General features: G+C 40.7%; 1 protein-coding gene across 8 annotated transcripts in view; it reads right to left on the reverse strand.

Moving 5' to 3' along the window:
- The window catches only part of cnot2 (CCR4-NOT transcription complex, subunit 2), a 139,041-nt gene that overhangs the window by 27,932 nt on the left and 90,181 nt on the right, over positions 1 to 20,928 (reverse strand). For all 8 annotated transcript variants that reach the window (XM_038780813.1, XM_038780809.1, XM_038780815.1 and 5 more), the window contains 2 exons: positions 20,201 to 20,280; positions 17,339 to 17,464 (listed from right to left, as the gene is read on the reverse strand). In XM_038780813.1, the coding sequence (XP_038636741.1) occupies positions 17,339 to 17,464; positions 20,201 to 20,280 (206 nt within the window). The remainder of the gene's footprint in view (positions 1 to 17,338; positions 17,465 to 20,200; positions 20,281 to 20,928) is intronic.

The raw sequence follows: 20,928 nt of genomic DNA on the forward strand, positions 1-20,928 counted from the left end.
AAGTGAAGTGCCCTGTTGCTTTTGCTAGTTACTGCCACTCTGAAGATAATCACTGACTATCAAGGGGTTCAATGGGCAAGTCTTATACTTTTGAAAACAAATTTGGCTTTTGGAGTTGGATTAATAACTTACGTTTTAAGCTCTATATTTACTCATCAATATAAGGATTCACTTTTAAGTCTTAGATGCCATTCAAAAGTCAGCTAGATAGTGACTGGGCTGTTTCATTATCTCAAAAAGCAAATGTCAGATACTATGCTGAGACATCAAAAACTAATCACAAGCATTTCAATTAAACAACCATGTAACTCTTTAATGTACTTCGCCTCTTAATGCAAACAGCCAACTTTCTGGGAGGGAAAGGGGGAGTGGGCTGAGTTTACTGAAAAGAAAGCTAAAGATCAATAAGGGAAATAATAAGTTAGGCAATTAAAAATATAGAGGTACATTCAAAATAAAAGACAAAATAGTGAAGGGGAAAGGAAGACGATATAAAATTTAAAATGTTTAAAATGTGCATTAAATGTATATTTAACTGGAAGGGCAAGTGGCAGACATTAGCTACAACTGCTAATGACTACAATGGTTAGGCATTGCTTGAAATATATATTATCTCCATTGGTGGTGCTGCAGCACTCACTATTTTGCAATGGTGGGAGTGAAATCAGGTAGCAGTGGGTTGCACACAAAAAGCCAATGAAATCAGGAATCCTCTCCTCAAAAAAGCTGTTTATGCTGATCAATTGAAAGTTTCAAGACTGATACTGATCAATTTTTTTTAAAGTACGGGCTATGTTAGGATATGGATCAAAAATGGGTAAATGAATTTGGAGTACAGATTGGATGGATTATTCCTGTTCCTAGCACTGCTGCTTCACAGCGCAGAGGACCCGGGTTCAATCTAGGCCCCGGGTCACTGTCCATGTGGAGCTTGCACATTCTCCCCGTGTCTGCATGGGTCTCACTTCCACAACCCAATGACGTGAAGGTTAGATGGATTGGCCATGCTAAATTGCCCTTCGTGTCCAAAAGGTTAGATGTGGTTACTGGGTTATGGGGATAGGGTGGAGGTGTAGGCCTAATTAGGGTGCACTTTGCAAGGGCCAGTGCAGACTCGATGGGCCGATTGGCCTCCTTCTGCATTGTAAATTCTATGATTCTATGTGCAGGGTGGGTCGATTGGCCGTGCTAAATTGCCCCTTAATTTGAAGAAAACATTCCTCATCTTCAGGTCAGAAAAAGCCATTCAACTCAAAATGTTAACTTTGTTTCCAACTAGTTTCAGAGAGCCATTCTAAGTCACTGTTGTGTAAATTCTAACAACCAGTCGTACAATCACCTGAATCATGTTGGAACCAGAGACCGAGCAAATCGCATAACTAAGGCTGTAGATAGGGCTTTAAACTAAATAGTTGGGGGTGGGTGTTCAGTTGTATGGAAAATTAGAAAATCAAAGTGAAAGGGGAAGGTGGGAGTGCAGGATGAGGGCCAAACTAATTGTGTGTGTGTGTGTGGGGGGGGGGGGGGGGGGGGGGGTGCAGGAGAGGTTAGTAAAGTTTCCAAACAATTAAAAGTGGCAGGAATAGAACTTCAGGCATAGTAGGTAAGGGGACAACTATGAGAAGGGGGGATGGTCAACACAGGATTAACGCTGCTGTACCTAAATGCACACAGTATACGAAACAAGATAAGCGAGCTTGCAGCACATTGAAATTGCCACATACAATGTTGTTGCCATCAAAATAGCCACGAATATGTATCCTATTGAAAGGACAGACAGATGGGCAGAGGGGGCAGGGTTGCCTTGTTTGTAAGATGAAATTAAATCCAGAGCAAGAAGCAATATAGGGTCAGAAGGCGTAGAATCTGTGTGGTAGAGTTGAAGAATCGTAAAGGGAAAAAGACTGATGGGAGTTATGTACAGGATCACTAGCAGTAATCAGGATGTGGGGCAGAAAATAAACCAGGAGATAGAAAAGACATATAAGAAAGGCAATATTACAATAATCACGGGGGACTGAAAAGGAATTTGTGGAATATCTATGAGATGTTTTTTGGAGCAGCCTGTGGTAGAGCCCACTAGAGAACAGTCAATTCTGGATTTGGTGATGGATAATGAGGCAGACTTGATTAGGGAACTTAAGGTGAGGGGCCAGTGACCAAAATATGATAGAATTCACCCTGCAGTTTGAGAGGGAGAAGCTGCAATCAGGTGTAATGGTATTACAATTGAGTAAAGGCAACTACAAAGACACGAGGGAGAAGCTGATTGGAAAGGGAGAGGAACAGCAATGGCAGGAGTTTTTTTGGGTTATCTGGGAGGCACAAGTGAAATTCATTGCAAGGAGGAAGAAACATGCTAAGGAGAGGACGAGCAACCATGGCTGACAAAGCAAGTCAGGAACAGCATTAAAGCAAAAGAAAAAAGAACATAAAATGCGGCGAGGATTAGTGGGAAGTCAGGATTGGGAAGCCTTTAAAAGCAAGCAGAGGACAACTAAAAAAAGCAATTGGGGGGGAAGAGATGAAATCTGAGTGCAAGCTAGCTAGTATTATAAAAACAATTGCAAGAGTTTTTCCATATACGTTGATCAATATATATATATGTGTGTATGTGAGAGAGAGAGAGAGAGAGAGAGAGGCAAGAATAAATATTGGACAACTGGAAAATGAGGCTGGAGAAGTAGTAATTGGGTACAATAAATGGCAGAGCAACTAAATAGGTATTTTGCATCAGTCTTCACAGTGCAAAGCACCAGTAGCATACCAGAACTTCAAGAGAGTCATGGGGCAGAGGTGAGTGTAGCAGCCAGAGTGCTGGAGGAGATGAAAGGTTCGAAGGTGGATAAATCACCAAGACTGGATGGACTACACCCCAGGGTTCTGAAGATATTTTTTTTTAAAATTTGATCTTGGGATGTGGAGGTCGCGGCTGGGCCAGCATTTGTTGCCAATCCCTAATTGCCTTAAAACTGAGTGGCTTGCTGGGCCATTTCAGTGGGGGGCAGTTAAAAGTTGTTGATATGATGTGGAGCATCAGCAGAATTGCGTGTGTAGGTGAGGAGGGACTGGACAAAAGGAGAGGTCCTGGTTTGTTTGTGTTATCTCTTCTTTTAATTTGGGGCAACAGGATGGTTGGCCCTGTTGCCTCACAGCACCAGGGACCCAGGTTCAATTCTGGCTATGGGTGACTGTGTAGAGTCTGCATTTTCTCCCAGTGTCTGCGTGGATATCCTCCGGATACTCCAGTTTCCTTCCACAGTCCAACGATGTGGTTAGGTGGATTGGTGATGATCAATGCATAGGGTTATGAGCATAGGGAGAGGTAGTGTACCTAGGTAGCATGTTCTTTTAGCTGAAAACTTTCAAGGTGTTCAGTCACTGTATCCTAACTAATAGATTCCAGTATATTTCCTAATAACAAATGTTAGACTAACTGTTCATTCATTCATTCCCTAGGTTCCCTCGCTCACCTTTCTTAAATAGCTAAGCAATATGACCAATTTTCTAATCGAAAGAGATGGTTCCCAAATTGAGAAAATTGGCAAGGTTTGCTCGGGCACCTGCAAAGTTCTTAATTACTTAATTTTTTAAAACTCTGGAATGGAAATCTGTTTATGCTATTATTTTCTTCATTGCTTTTAATCCCCTGTCCCTCACTTAACCTTAATTTCCTTGGTATCTCCAGCATCTTGTCCTCTTCCTCTACTAGAATATTGTTGCAAAGTAATTTATTCAACATTTCCTTATTTTCATGAACAATATCATGGTCATCAATTTTCAAAGAGGTCTACATTGTTCCTGACTACCCTATTTTATAAAAATATTAATTTTGATAATCCTTGCAATTTTCTTTTAAAACTCCCTACGATCTGTTTTGTCACTATCTGTTCTTCTTTGCATCTTTCACATTTGCCAGGAGTTATGCTATTGTCACAGTAACTTCATTGCAGTGTTCATGTAAGCCTACTTGTGACACTTTATTATTTTGGTTTTGGCTTCAACCTTTTTAAGACATTCACGGATGCATTTTTGGCAAGTAGCGCTTTTGCCTCTTAGAAAATGCTTCTGCATCACATTAAATTATTTTTAAATACCTCCCACTGATCTTCTGTTGTTATACCCATTAAGAGATTTTCCCAGTTCACAGTACAAGTTTGGAGGGCCGAAGGGCCTGTTCCTGTACTGTATTGTTCTTTGTTCTGTTAAGTCTCTATCTCATTGCACTGAACTCAGTTTTACCCAAATCTGGAATCTTAGCACCCAGTTTCCATTTCAAACATAATGAAGAAATCAAACATATGATCACGATTAGTTAAATGTTCCTGCAATGAGGCTGTTAATTAAATCTGGCTCATTACTTATTATGGAATGCCCCTTGCTGGTCCTTGGGCATTTTAGAACTCAGAGATTCATTACAGTGTGGAAGGAGGCCATTCGGCCCATCGAGTCTGCACTGAGGCAGCACAGTGGTTAGCACTGCTGTCTCATGGCGCCAGGGACCCGAGTTCAATTCCCTCCTTGAGTTATTGTTTGTGTGGAGTTTGTACATTCTTACTGTGCCTGCATGTTTCCTCCAAGGGGTCCGGTTTCTTCCCACAGTCCAAAGATGTGCAGGTTAGGTGGATTGGCCATGATAAATTACCCCTTAGTGTTCAAAAGATTAGGTGGAGTTATTGGGTTACGGAGATAGGGTGGGTTGTGGGCCTAGGTAAGGTGTTCTTTGAGAGGATCGGTGCAGACTCGATGGACTGAATGGCCTCCATCTGCACTGTAGTGACTCTATTCTATGAAATGTAACTACTACCGAAAGAGTATTAAACCCTTCGAATGAGTACTCTACCCATCCACCCCACTCCTATCCCCATAACCTAATTTACAAATCCCGGACATGAAGGGGCAATTTATCATGGCTAATCCACCTAACCCGCACATCTTTGGATTGTGGAAGGAAACCGGAGCACCCGGAGGAAACCCACGCTGACACGGGGAGAATGTACAAACTGCACACGTGAACTAAGGCTGGAATTGAACCCAGGTCCCTGGGCCTGTGAGGCAGCAGTGCTAACCATTGTTGGGAGTCTATTGGGACAATATTGTTGCTGAAAACTATCCAGAACACACCCAAGAAATTTACTATTTTTCTGATATGTTAATCTGCTCATCTCAATGTATTTGAAAGGTAAAACTCTCAACCCCTTTACTGCATGGTTGTCTCATCTCTGCACTAACACATTTCTGCCACTACACAGCTGCTACCTGTTGGCTTTTACATAACTTTCACTACAATCTACAAATACTTTTCTCTTCCTTCATTCTACTTAAAATCTTCAAAACCTAGGGCAGCACGGTGGCCTAGTGGTTAGCACAACCGCCTCACGGCGCTCAGGTCCCAGGTTCGATCCCGGCTCTGGGTCACTGTCCGTGTGGAGTTTGCACATTCTCCCCGTGTCTGCGTGGGTTTCGCCCCAACAGCCCAAAAATGTGCAGAGTAGGTGGAACCTTAATTGGAAAAAATAATTGGGTAATCTAAATTTATAAAAAAAAAATCTTCAAAACCTGCTTTCATCTCATTATAACCTTTCTGAATACATACTCCTCCCTTTCTACCATTTTCACTATTCTTCTGTAGACTGTAACTCTGGTATACTCAGGCCCTATTCCTGACTGTTTTACAGCAGATACATTTTCTATCTTCCCAAGTTAAATTTGTTCCTTATACTCTGGGCGTTTCTTTGGAGAAATGCTTTTTTGGAGCCACACCCTTTCTTTGTTCTTCTGCTCTATTGTTTTACTCATGTTTCTTATTCCTCAGTCCTGGTTTAATCATTTATATCTCTTTACCTGCAGTGTGTAAAGCAGAATTCTTGACTGTGGATCCACTCTTCTCCCTTTTGTTTGATTCTGATCCAGTATTTCTACTACCTTTTCCACTTTAGCATTGCTCCTGCTATTTACTTGTTTAAAATTCTTGCGATCACGCTTTTTATCTTTTGAGTTGGTACCCTGGTCCCAGTCCTGTACAAATTGTTCATTTCCCAGTACTCGTGCCAGCGTCCCATGAAATGGAGCCTCTCTTTCCGACACAACATTTTCAGCCACGTGTTCACTGCCCTAACCTGCTTATATGTCCAACATTTTGCACGTGGCAACAGTTATAAACCACACAATGGCCACGATTTTGCAGCTCCATTGCTCGTGGACACAAATTCCATAATGGCCTCTAAACAACACGAGCGGCCAAAACAGGATTTGGGGACTTGTGGTGGCGGGAATGTACTGAGCAGTCGCATGAAAGGTGGCTCTTAGAAACTTCAACCTAGGTACTTTTGACCTGAAAATCTGTCGCTAAGCGAACAAACTCTCTCTCTCTCTCTTCCCCCACCACCCTGAAACATCAGTTTAAAAAAAAATGGATATGGGTGTGAACCTGATTTCCATAAATTTCAATATATTAACATCTACTTACGGGCCTTGACGTCATAACATCCGCAATATCCACGTAGTGGGTGGGTGGGAGAGCCCCACTGCCTGTGATATGGAGATTGGGTAGCAGGGGAGAGGGGAAGTCTGTGTGGGGGAACAGAGTCCCAATGCTTGAGAGGGGGTGAGGGAATGGTGGAGGTTCCCCGATGTTGGCATTGCGGGGGGATGGCCCGGATTTGGTGCTGTGGTAGGGTGCCCCGTTGGGCAAGGCATGGGAGCATTTATGTAAGTAGAGGATGGAGGTGCTCTTTAAAAATGGCACCCCGATCTCCGGATTCCTGGCCTTGCCAGCGTCTTTAGGACCCGCCCCACCAGTCTGATTCACACTTCCCCTTTTAAAATGCACAGTATTGTTCAACATGGCACAAAAAGGTGGCTGCAAGTTCTGGGAGCTTCATATCCGTTTTCTCACCTTAGTCAACACACTGTGTATTTCTGGAAGATTCCGCCCATTATAGCTCTCGAGGTCCTGTCCTTTAACTTAGCTCTCGAGGTCTTGCTCTTTAACTTAGCTCATAGTTCTTGCTGCCCTCCATGCAGGATCTCTTGTCTATTCGTCCCCATATCATTGATTCCAACATGGATCACAATGACTGGGGCCCACCCCTCCAACGTTCTTTCAAGTGAATTGGTTCATTCCTGGATGCCACGGTTGTTGTTCTGGCTGTACTTCCAATAGACTCTATTCTTATTCTCATAAGTATACAAGTAGTACATATATTGTATCCGTTGCATTTGATTGGTTTCTGCTTTTCCTCATTCGCTATTTCACCTGGGTTCTCCTTGCAGTACAGGGCACACCAACCCCTTTCTGAACACACACCTCTTTACAAGGTGTGACTGAAATCCACTTCACCTAAATCTAAAATCTTAGTCGCTGTTGTGGTGTAATGATATTGTGGCAATTTGAAGGACATAATCAAACAATAAAATGGATTTCTAACCAATGAGAATAACAGCGTGAAGCAGCCTGCAGTTCCACAGCAACCATCCATGAATCTTGCAGCACAGGAGGTCATTTAGCCCAAGGGCCATCTAATTTGTCCCATTCTCCTGGCCTTTCCCAATAGCCCTGCAATTTTCTCCCTTTCAAGTATATATCCAATTCGCTTTTGAAAGGTACTGTTGAATCTGCTTTCACTAAGATTTGAAGTAGTGCATTCCTTATCATGACAGCCAACTTTTAAAAAATCATCTCTCCCTTGCTTCTTTTAATAACTATCTTAAATCTGTGTCCTCTGACTGATGACTCTCCTGCCACTGGAGACAATTTCTCCCATCTATGCTGTTAAAACACTTCATAATTTTGAGCACATCTATTAAATATCCACTTGGCCTTCTCAGCTCTGCTCCAGTTTCCTCACAGAACAAAGGCCACTGTTGCCAGAAAATGACCTTTCTCTATTGATTTTTATCAGATATTGTACACCAAAATGTTTTAAAATCTTATTTGGACAAAATTTAATTGTCATACTCAAAAAGTAGCCTAACTTAAACTTGTAGCACACACAATATTCTAAGTTATGTTCATTAGGTAAATTGGAAATATAATCCTCAAAACCCTGATACATCTCTTGGGAAAAAATACTTTCAAAAAGGTTTCCATCTAACATTAGTTAGTTCAAGTAAGCTATACTTCTTTAACACAGATAGTGAAATATTGCCATAAATTGGTTGTGCCATTATTGAATGTGAATCAGTTGGCCCTTATCCATTATCAACATCATCTTTGCTACACTTGGAAATATGCCCTGACATGCACATGTATACCGATTATAGAATAATGAATTTCAACTAGCAGGAAAACCGAGAAATCTACAAACTCAAACATTCTCTCTCTCTCATTTTTAATTCCTTGGAGCACCAATGACTTATCTTGTTAACAGCGTGATCTCAGTAATGGCATCACACAATTGTAATGATTTACATAAATCACATAAATATTGCATTCATTTAATAGTGTATCAGAAGAATAATCAGGGCATTCAGGTATGCTGTTCCGCATGGGATTTCAAAAGGGATTTTTTTAGTTATTGTATATGCAGCACTTCTTTTACCAGAGTAAAAACAGGGAAATTACAGTACTGTATTAGGTTGTTGTGTATAACCTTTAGCTAAACCAATGATTTGATTGACATTCAAATACATTCTGCAAACTATGTTAATGTTAAAAAGCAATGATTAAATACGTATTGAATGAATATTTTAGCTTCTATAAGATTCTATAAGTTTGAACATATACAGAAAAACAAAACTGATTAGCTGATGAGAAATAAAAAAAGCATCAAAAAACCATAAAGGATTATTTCACAAATTAATTTGCAAGAGCTAATGATTTAAATAGCTTTGCAAATATAACCTGCGTGTATTTTTGATACTTGCATAATTGCAAATTTTGTTCTGAAACCATGAAATCATAAAAAACCCTGAGGGCTGTAAACAGGCAGAAGATAACTGATAGAACGCTGGACAAGCTTTGATTATCCAGAATAAAATAAGTTCCCTTTTGTCACCATAATGCATGTATGCAAGGCTATATTTGTGGCTATAAATAAACACATCTGATCATTTGATGGGTTATACTTATCTAATTTAGCTTGATTAGGTGGTGACCCCCAAACATTTCTGCTAAGTTGATGGAGTGGCAATTATGCAGCTTAAATGGCTAACGTATTGGGTTTAGAAGAAGTTGTGAGTTAAAACATACTCAGTGTTGCATTTCAAATCACTACTCAGCAACACTTATTGGCAAAGGAGCATGTCAAGAGGTTGGATGAGAATAAGAAGCCTTCATCTTCTGTTCAACAATATATCCAGAAAGTACATTTTTGCAGAGATCAAAAAAAATGTGCATCACAAAATATGCAATACTTTATTGGTCTGATCAGATGTTTCCAAAAGGAAATCGGTTGTTTCACAACTCAAATTTTCAGGTTCACAATGAACATAGCGACCAGTGAAATCATCCAACTTGTGTTCATTGTTAACTATATTCTAAGTGACATTATGCACAGCAATTCAGAAGGTTAAAGGCATTTGGCTCTGTCAATTATTTTTCCAACAAAGGTTCACTCTACATGAATGAGGTAGTTAATTAAAAATAACAAAGGGTCATTTGTTCATTAAAGAGACCCTTGAAGACGAACTGTATGACTTTCCTTCTCCCGTGTTAAAATGGAGGTCCACGTACAGTTGTCTGAATACGGACAATACTACCAGGACATCAGCAAATGACTAATGAGGGACATCCTGCCTTGCCAATGTTTGTGAAAATTGCTTTGGTTTGAACAGCTGCTTGCCCAAGGAGTACTACAACTTAAAATAGAAAATTAAAGGCCCGTATTTTACAGTAGTAGTCACAGTAGTAGTAGTCGAACTGCCACTGTTTGCCATCATTTCTCCTCTAAACAAACATCAATTTTTAGAGTCTGCTCAGTTAAACAGAGAAATCCACAAATTGCGGTCAGTGATTCTCGAGAGGATGCTCAGAGGTCCCCTTACTTCAGTTAATTAGTAGTCAGTGAATTGAAAGGAACTTTTATTCTTATACAAAATCTCATTTTTAAAATCCTTGAAGAAGTTACACCTCGTTTAATGTGATTCAAGTCGGCTTTTAATGGGTGCCCTAAATTCATAATTGCTGCTAAACAGGCTCTCAATCCCCGAAATATGTTCCAATGCATTTGAATGTCAAATTTCTTCATAAAAAATTTCAAAGTTTAGGATATTTTAGCTTCTACCTTAACACATATTTAAGTTTCATTTATCTTGCTATCTGTAAAACTGAACAATGAAGACTGTATGGATTCATGGCCTTTACTTCCTGGTTTGCAGTCCGTGAGAATACTTCAACGGCTGTTTATGCCGGTTGAAGGTATGCAGTGTGGCTGGACACCTAACAAAAGTGAAAGGAGGAGGCTATGCCGCAGAGTTTACTTTGTGGGCAATTCCTTCATAATTAGCTGTACGTGTTGTGGCTTTGCTGCTGATGCAAAATCAACTTCATCTTATTACGTCTTAATTCTGTACAGAGTGACATTTATATGAAGTACTTTTAAAGCCCAATTAGACAATACTCATCCCTTTTGTAAATAGGGAATGTAACAGAAACCTGCTGTGTAAGAAGGGAATTTGGCGAGAAAGAAGAAATGCTATAATTGAAGGTGGGGAGAGGGCAGTGGAAAGAAAAGAAAATTGCTCTTGCAAGGGAAATGAAAAACTACAATTAATTCCTGGCTATTCCTCACCTTCCCCATTTTCAATGGCGCAGAAATGATAAAGGCTAAAAACTCAAGGTCACAACTTAACATGGCAGTTATGAGCAGGATCATCATCTGGTTTTCTTCACTAGCTATGGAAATTTCACCTTAACATGGTGCGTGGTTCTTGATCTCTTGGGTTTATATCTTAGATTCATTTTTTCACAGAAGACTGATGTTTTAGTCTTCCCATTTGTTGTTATTCCTGACTACTTAGGCACTGTCTATCCAAATGATAGGCTGGTCCTTGAACTGGAGCTAGAAAATTATGCACTGACAGATCACTTGCAATCAAAAACTATTTTCTGGTAAAGTGGAAAGGTCAGATAAGTCAAAATATAATTCTAAGCCAAACTGGAAGGGAAAAAAATAGTTGTAATGTCACATCTACTATTAAACATTCTGCTGCCCCATTATTGGGAGACCATTCTGCCATGTATAAATTTCAGTAAATGTTTGAGATTACTATTTCATCAGGAGTCAGGTACATACATCACATGGACAACCTCAGATACAACAAACAAAATGTCAATGATTCCTTTCAGGATCCTTAGGTAGAATTGTAATGCAATGAGTTAAAAGTTCTAAAGATGTGAAACTGATTTTGAAGAAACAGACTTAATTATATGCCTTTCACAACCTCAGGCAAGTCCAAAGCATTTCACTGTCAATTACGTTTTTTTTGCATCACAATCTGAATTGTAACATGGGAAAATGCAATAGTCAATTTGTGCACAAGATCTCACAAAACAAAAGTGAGATAATGAAAACACATCTCTTTTAGAGAAATTGATTGAGGAACAAATGTCAACCAGGACAGAGATAGAACACCTCTTTGAATTGTGCCATGGTTCTTTGACAACCATGTGAGGGGGCAGATGGAGCCACAGTTTACAACATCATCTGAAAATTAGCAACTTCAATAATGATACAATACTACAAATGAATTGTCCACCTGGATTTGGTGCTTGGATCTCTTGATTGGGGCTTAAATCCATGACCCAAGTCAGAACCATGAATACTACCATTGAGGCAAGGCTGAACTGCAAAAGTTTGAATTTAATCCAGTTAATTTTTACTTGTATAGAAGCCTGACTACAATGGTGCAACCAATATGCTTTGTTACCTTGAGAGCTATATGAGTATCCTTGCTGAGTCCCCAAAGTAAGCGAATGATTGAGCTTTCAAATACCACTAACTTTTACCTAGTTTTGAACAGCCTCAGGTGAGCCAAATGACTAGAAACAGATACATATATAAGCCTCAGAGCAAGATTTCTGAAGCTAATTGCTGGAGATGTCTTTAAAATATCACCACCTCAGGAACAGGGTGCAAAGATAATATCCTATAATTATATTATTTATCTTCAATATAAAATCAGTGCTCCACATGTGACAACATGAAAGTACACATGGAAATGATGAATGCTTAGGCATAATGCTTATAATGCTACAAGACAATGGACATCATGGCCATTTTGAACACTTCGTTCTCAAGAAATGTATTGTGTTTCTCAAGTCTCTGAATGGTTCAAATTCTGACTATGGAATAAAAATAAAATCCACACCTCGCCAAGACTGTAAGCACCAAATTATTCACCTTCACTATTAATTTCTCAGGTGGTGACTCACAGAACAATAATACAATCCCTTTCAATCGGTGTTACACACCTTTAAAAGGGGAATTGCCTTCAACAATGGCTGTCATGATGAAAGAGTCAGTTTTTACTATATGCAAGGTGAATGGTAAAAGCCTGTCCCTTAATGGGCCATCTGTTCCTCTTTAATATGGATCAGAAGCAATTTGTCAGGGAACTGTCATATATAACTGTCAATAATTGTCAATGATGTGGAGATGCCGGCGTTGGACTGGGGTGAGCACAGTAAGAAGTCTTACAACACCAGGTTAAAGTCCAACAGGTTTGTTTCAAACACGAGCATTCACCTGAAGAAGGAGCCGTGCTCCGAAAGCTCGTGTTTGAAACAAACCTGTTGGACTTTAACCTGGTGTTGTAAGACTTCTTACAATAATTGTCAAGTACAGATTGGGGAAGATCATGTATCACCACCTCAAAAGCCTCAATTCACTGAGTTTTTTTTCCCTCTTTAGAAAAGCAACGTGTGAACAATGTTGCAGTTTTACTCCTAAAATTCTTAATACTTAGAATATTCAAAAAATAAAATTAGTTACATTGAATGTTCCCTCTATTTGTTTTTGTTAGTTCACGGCCTGTTTTTTAAACTTCACAGCACATTACAGATTCCTGCGCAGTTGCACACCCACGCAGTTCAGAGAGAACATTGGTTACACTTTTATTAATTACACTCTTTAAATAGGGAGTCTTGCTATTAGTGGAGATGCTAAAAAAGGAAAGTTCTGAAGAAAAATCAATGATTTAATTGGTAAGTTTGAGTTATTTGAATAATTTTATTAAACCAGTTAACACCAATTATATTGTGGGGGCAAAATGATTGGAAGTTTATGTAACCTTAATAGTGTTAACAAACTAAATGATCACAAAAGCAACAATACCCACACGCTTTAGTAATCAAGTTACTACAAGTAGTAGTGAATTCAGTTAGATCCGATATGTGGAGCTGGATTTTAGGGGACTGTGCAGTCCCCGCCCCACAGCTAAAATAGGGGGTGGCCACCCATTATCCTGACAGCTGCCCTACAGTAATTTAACACTCAGAGCAGTGTTAATTGTTTACGGCAAAACTTCCACCCTATCTCGAGAAGAGGTCTCGCCTTAAGAGAACTGCTGGCCAATTGAATGGCTGGCAGCTCTATAGTCCCAGCAGCACCAGTCAGGAGTGATGGTCATGGCTGGTACTGCCCCACCACTCCAAGGAGCCTGTTTTAAATCCAGGTTTTGTTAGGGGAGGGGCGTTGGTTCTGGAGGCTCTGGGAGGGTTAATGGGGTGGGAGGAGGGTGGGGGAATGCCCTGGGGATGGGGAAGATTGTCTCCAATTGACCCCAGGGTATCCATGAAATTGGTCTTCCCATCCCATCCTTGTGTGACACCAGTCCGTGCTGCTAAAGCTTCTAAGGCTTCCCCCGCATGACATGATCCTCCTCCCACTGGTACATATCAACTCGCCAAGCCACCTTCAAAAGCACCCTTCCAACTTGTGACCTCCACCACCTTGAAGGACAAGGAGAGCAGAAGCATGGAAACACCAACAGCTGCAAGTTCCCCAAGTCACATACCCTTATGACCTGGAACTATTTCACTATTCCTTCACTGTCACTGGATCAGAATCTTGGAACTCCCTCCCTAACTGCACTACAGAAGCACCTACACTGGATGAACTGCTGCAGTTCAAGGAGGCGACTCATTGCCAAGGGACCTTAGGGATGGGTAATAAAGGCTGTCCTTGTCAATGATACTTAAATCCCAGAATAAATAAAGAGATGGCGGAGGTCGCATGTCTGGGAGATTCTGCCAAAGAAGCCTCAGTAAGTTGCTCCAGTGCATCCTACTGCTATTATACACAACACTCACGATATGGTGGTGTGACTGGATGTTTAAACTAGTGAAAGAAGTTGCAATCAAGCAAACTGCTTTGCCCAGAATAAGATCCAGCTTCACGAGTACTAATGCAGTTGCACCTACCAAGTCTAACAATTAATATTCTTCCTGAAACAAGAACAGAAAATACTGGACAATCTCAACGGGTCTGACAGCATCTGTGGAGAGAAAAGGGAGCTAAACTTTCGAGTCTGGGTGACGCTTTGTCAAAGCTAGGGAAAACTGGGAATGGAATCAGATTTATACTGTAGGGGGGTGGGAGCGGTGGGTCTGGATAGGGGGCCAACGATAGGTGGGCATAGACAAAGATGTTGCGGACAGAATATAGAAGGAATGTAAATGCGGTGAAGAAGGTTAGGAGGGGCACTGATAGTGACACATAAAAAGATTAAAATGTGTGAATGGCAGAATAAAGGTGAGCAGTGTGTAAAGAGCAACTAGGAACAGTTGGCCCAAATGGAGTGGGGGAGGGGAGGGGAACAATAGTGAGGGGGAAACAGATCAATGGAAGAAATGAAAATAAAAATAAATTGATAGAAATAAAAATGGGGTAAACGTTCGCTCCCTTCTCTCCACAGATGCTGTCAGACCTGCTGAGATTGTCCAGCATTTTCTGTTTTTGTTTCAGATTTCAGCACCTGCATTAATTTGCTTTTAATATTCTTCCTGACTTGTGCCTTCTTGTGTTGGAGGCTTTGGGTAGTCACGAGGTGAAACTTTGCAGAGCATCTAATTTCTGAAGCACAGCAGCAGGCATGGCATTCAATTAAACAGCCCAGTCAACAGTGACCCCAAAGATGTTGATAGTAAGGGTTGGGCGATGGTAATAGTATTTAATGCCATGGGGAAGTGGTTAAACTCTCTTTTGTTGGAGATTATCATTGCCTGGCACGAATATTACTTGCCACTTAACATGGGTATTGTTGAGGCATTGCCACGAACAAGCATTCATTATCTGAAGAATATTGAATGGAGTAAACTACTGCAAACTAGAGCAAAAAGCCTGATGTCTGACCTTATGATGGAGGAAAGATCACAAATGAAGATCGTTGGAACATGGGCACTGCCCTGAGGAACATCCTGCAATGATGCCCTGCAATTCAGTTCCAACAACTATAACCAAACTCCTTTGTGCCAGGCATGCCACCAGCCATTGAGATTTTCCTACTTATCACTTCTGCCTTCAGTCTTACTGGAGCCCCTTGGTGCCACATTTGGTACAATACTCTTTTTATAAAGGCTAAAACTCTCATTTTGCCTCTGAAATTCAGTTCCTGCATGAAACATTGTAATTAAGTCTGGAGCCAGGTGGTCCTGGGGTAACCCAAAGCGAGCAGGTTACTTGTGAGCAAGTTTTACTCAACAGCAGGATTGCAACTCCCTCCATTACTTTGCTTGGAATAAGCCCATATGGTTGTAATTGATTTGGTTGGGTTTGTCCTGCTTTTTATGGATATGCATGTCTAAACAATTTTCCACCTTGTTAGGTGTTGTAGTTACACTGGACCAGCTTAGCTAGGAGTGCGGAAAATTTTGAACCAACGGTCTTCAGCAATATAACAGATGTCGTCAAGGCCTGCGTTGGATGGAGTGAATCGAACTGAAGACTGAAGAGAAGCCAAAGTGAATCATCCACTTGGCAAGTGTAGCTGAAATTATTTGCAAATGCATCAGCCGCAACTTTTGCCCTCTGGATTCAGCCATCGTGGTTCCATCTCCTCCCATTTGATGCTTAAATAGTCTACCATTACTCTTGAATAGTTGTGGCAAAGCTGTAGAATTTTGACTTGATCTGCTAGTTTTACAATTGCTTAGCTCTGGCTATAGCTTGCTGCCTTAATTATTACCATGCATGTGATCATGTACTGAAGCTTCACTAGGATGGCATCTCATTTTCATATATAGCTTCCTTATTGAATTCTTCAAAACCCTCCTTTAAAACAATATTCATAATTTAGGTAATGGATAAAAATAATGTAAAGTTAAAATATAATTCTTTGGGCAACCAAATATTTTCTTTCTCCAATAGGCTAATAAGACGCAGACCAGTACCAGTAGGTCACCAGGTTCCAAGGCCATTTACTTTGCACACTGAGGCGCAACAGAGCCTATTTATTTTTTCCAAAGAGATGTGAAAGAAAGACGAATGATCCTGAGGTGGTGTCCAAAAACAACCAGTGCCATTGGTGACAGCTGGGAAGCAATTTCACTGTAAAAGTTCTTAGTCAGGATAAACTAATAGCAATTTTCTTCCATTCTTCCTGTGTTCCCAAAATCGCTGGCTTTGAAAGCAGACCAAGGCAGGCCAGCAGCACGGTTCAATTCCCCTAACAGCCTCTCCGAACAGGCGCCGGAATGTGGCGACTAGGAGCTTTTCACAGTAACTTCATTTGAAGCCTACTTGTGGCAATAAGCGATTTTCATTTCATTTCAGAGACTATAATTCAAGCAGGGGTATTACCCCACAGATATTTGCTGCCTTCTGGTACCTAGCTACACAATTCTTCATTTGGGGTTTGCTTATGCTGCCTGTAGATTCATTTAATTATAGATTGGTTTGCACTGTGCCCACATTCACAAGCATCAAAGACTGGACAATGATCAGTCATGTAAGATACAACTTTCTGCGCCTTTAGCATACTTTTAGTACTTAAAGTACTTTTAGTACTTCCTCTACTACCTGGTTGTAATCAGCCAGCTAAGCATGGACCATATATCAAACCTGTTGTCTTCTTGGTCCATCTACGTAGATCACAAGAATTAAGAAAGTGAATCTATATATGCATTGCGAGCTGAATACTTCTCAGGAGCAAGACTTCTGGCAAGATTCCATTTTATTTTGTTACGGGAGGTAATTATACCACCACATCTTCTGGCCTATGTAAAATTGGTCAAACCAGGTGTTGAATCTACAACCTTTCTTCAATCAGTGTGGCTCTGTGAAGTATATTTATCAGTAATTTAGAAGTTAGATTTAAATTGGAAACAATATGCAAGACTCCTTTTTTAAAGCAGTGAAAAAATGCAATTAAGACAGTATTAAAGACGATTTCTTACCATAAGGAGTTCTTCCCGCCAACGGATTTATTAGTGGCGTAGGATTACCACTTCCTTCCCTTCTAGTTCTATCTGCTAGTACTGGAAATTCTGAGAGGTCTAACCCGGTAACATTTTCACTTCCATCTAAAACACAAAACAATTTGAACAGTGCTGACTTAAAAGTAATAATATTAACCTCAAAAAAAAAGTTAACTAAAATAATTTTTTTAAAGTGTTTTTAAAATGTACCTATTCACATCTATCCTGATACAATATTTCAAAAAATTCATTCATGACAATGTGGGCATCGCTGGCTAGGCCAGCATTCCTAATTGCCCTTGAGAAGGTGTCTTCTTGAACTGCTGCAGTCCATGTGGTGTATCTACACCCACAGTGTTGTTAAGGAGAGTTTTCCAGGATTTTGCCCCAGCAATATAATTCAACAGGGCAACTTCCAGGAGGTGGTGCTCCTGTATCTACTGCCCTTGTTCTTCTAGATGGTAGTGATCATGGGTTTGGAAGGTATTGTCCAAGGGCAGCATGGTAGCACAGTGATTAGCACAGTTGCTTCACAGCTCAAAGGTCCCAGGTTCGATTCCAGCTTGGGTCACTGTCTGTGTGGAGTCTGCACGTTCTCCTCGTGTCTGCGTGGGTTTCCTCCGGGAGCTCCGGTTTCCTCCCACAGTCCAAAGATGTGCGGGTTAGGTGGATTGGCTATGCTAAATTGCCCGTAGTGTCCAAAAAGGTTCGGTTGGGTTACGGGGATAGGTTGGAAGTGTGGGCTTAAATGGGGTGCTCTTTCCAAGGGCCGGTGCAGACTCTATGGGCCGAATGGCCTCCTTCTGTACTGTAAATTCTATGATTCTATGAGGCATGGTGAGTTGCTGCAGTGCATCTTGTAGAAGGTACACACTGCTGCTACTGTGCATCAGTGGTGGAGGGAGTGAATGTTTGTGGAAGGGGGAGCAATCAAGCAGACTGCTTCGTTCTGGATGGTACCAAACTTCTTCAGTGTTGTTGGAGCTGCATTCATCTAGGCATAGATTACATCAAGCTCCTGACTTGTGACTTGTAGATAATGGACAGGTTTGGGGAAATCAGGTGAGCTACTCACCGCACAATTCCTAGCCTCTGACTTCTCTTGCAGCCACAGTATTTATGTAGTTAGTCCAGGTCAGTTTCTGGTCATTGCTAAACCCTGGGATGTTGATAGTGGGAGTTTCAGCAAATGTAATGCCATTGAATGTCAAGGGGCAATGGAAAGATTCTCTGACGTTGCAAGATGGTCATTGTTTAACATTTGTATGATGCAATGGTTATTTGTTACAAATAAAGGATATTTTGATATCACTGCTTCATTTGTATTTTAAATACATTAAAACAAATTGAAATGTGATTTGATTTATGCAGCCATATCTGCAAAACAAGTAGAGAATAGGTCAGTTCACTGGTGAAGTTGTATAGCGCAGTAATTATCAAGGTGACTAACTTAGTTTTCACAGGGAAATTGACAGATTTGTGGAATTCAGCCACCCCAAATATCAAATAAATTCATATGCAAATGAATTTTGACTTACTCTGTAACTATAAACCAGTGTCCCTAATTATAAAAGGTAACTGATATGTCTTGTGCAATTGTCAAACACATGTAAAACGCATATTAAGATAAGTTACAAAGGAAAAACTTTAAGTTCGCTCAACTGCAGAAAGAACCAGAAAAATGAAATGAGTATGCCTGGCATTTACTCAACTCAGTTTCTGACCAATTTCAGAGGGCAGGTACTTAAACAGGCATTAGACAATAAGCGTATGCAAGAGGTCTTATGCCCACTTATGATGGCTGCCAGGGATGGATTAATATGCCATCCTATTTAAAGAACCCATGGGACATGGACAGACCACGTTAAAATTGTACCTTCTTGTCCATTTTACATGTGACGAACACAAAACCATTTCACGTCATGGTTTGTTTAATTTTTTAAAATAAATTCAGAGTACCTAATTCTTTTTTTCCAATTACGGGGTGATTTAGCTTGGCCAATCCACAGGGTGTGGTGGCGAGACCCCACAGACACAGGGAAAATGTGCAAACTCCACATGGACAGTGATCTGGGGCCAGGATCGAACCCGGATCCTCGGCGCTATGAGACAGCAGTGCTAACCACTGTGCTGCCCCCAGGTTTGTTTAATCTTAAGACATTCCAAGTGACTCAAATTACTAATGTGATTTTTTTAAATAATGGTATAAAAAATCTGAAACCAAGAATGATTGGTCATGCTCATAACACAGAGCTCATATTTGCAACAGGAAGAGAGGTACATGAAGGGCGTAAGTGATGGCCATTTGTGCCATTCCAGGCCTCCATGTTCTATGGCTAACCACCACAAATAATAATTTATGTCCTGAGCCATGGAATTTAAAAGTGCAATTTAATAGGGGGCAGCACGGTAGCATAGTGGTTAGCACAATTGCTTCACAGCTCCAGGGTCCCAAGTTCGATTCCCGGCTTGGGTCACTGCCTGTGCAGAGTCTGCACGTTCTCCCCATGTGTGCGTGGGGTTCTTCCGGGTGCTCCGGTTTCCTCCCACAGTCCAAAGATGTGCAGGTTAGGTGGATTGGCCATGCTAAATTGCCCGTGTCCAAAATTGCCTTTAGCGTTGGGTGGGGTTACTTGGTTATGGGGATAGGGTGGAGGTGTGGGCTTGGGTAGGGTGCTCTTTCCAAGAGCCGGTGCAGACTCGATGGGCCGAATGGCCTCCTTCTGCACTGTAAATTCTATGATCTATGAATTGAACCTGTGCACACATGGGTGTCTAAAATATGGCATAATGCTAAAGGGAAATTTTGGTTGTAAAAACCAAACAGAAAAACAAATTTACCTGTGCCATTGAAAATGTTACTTGAAAGCGAATTATTAATCCCAAAAGCCTGATTCCTGTTCATCCCAAATCCAGACATACTGTAAAAAAAAAGACAATTATTAAATCAAAAATACTTTACTCGTACTAGCATTTTGGTAGTAAAATTTTTGGTTGGATACAGAAATCAATTATTATGTATGCAATTTCTGAGCCCGAGAGATGTCAAGAAATGGCATTTTAAAGATAAAAATTGGCTGAACATTTTTAGAACCCCATTAAAAATGAGTAGTCATACAAATTAATATATTTTCCTGAGTTAAGTTAGGGCTAAATACTCAGAGTCTTGCAAAAATGGTACCATGAATGCAACTGAAAATAAAGCAACGCATCTTATTGTCCCCATCACCTTTGACTGGTTCAAACTAATGGAAACCCTGGTGTGCAATAAAAGACAACATTTGTGTAGCTTTCTTTAAAATAATGCAAGCCTACATTGTTATGACCATTGGACTTTATTAGATGGTACGGATGGGGACCAGAGCTGTGCACGGTTTTTAACACCATCTTAAACTGTACCCTTGAAGTTTCCAGCATGTCTCATGACCCGAAACAGGTGGATTACCATGGAGAAGGGAAGACTGCGTGGCCACCAGCGAGTTTGGTAACATCCACTACCCAGTGATCAACTCTAATTTCGGCTTCCACCCGTGGGCCCCAACAATGATTGGATATTCACTGCCTGCCTG

Source organism: Scyliorhinus canicula, chromosome 20, assembly GCF_902713615.1.
Source record: "Scyliorhinus canicula chromosome 20, sScyCan1.1, whole genome shotgun sequence".
Taxonomy (NCBI): Eukaryota; Metazoa; Chordata; class Chondrichthyes; order Carcharhiniformes; family Scyliorhinidae; genus Scyliorhinus; species Scyliorhinus canicula.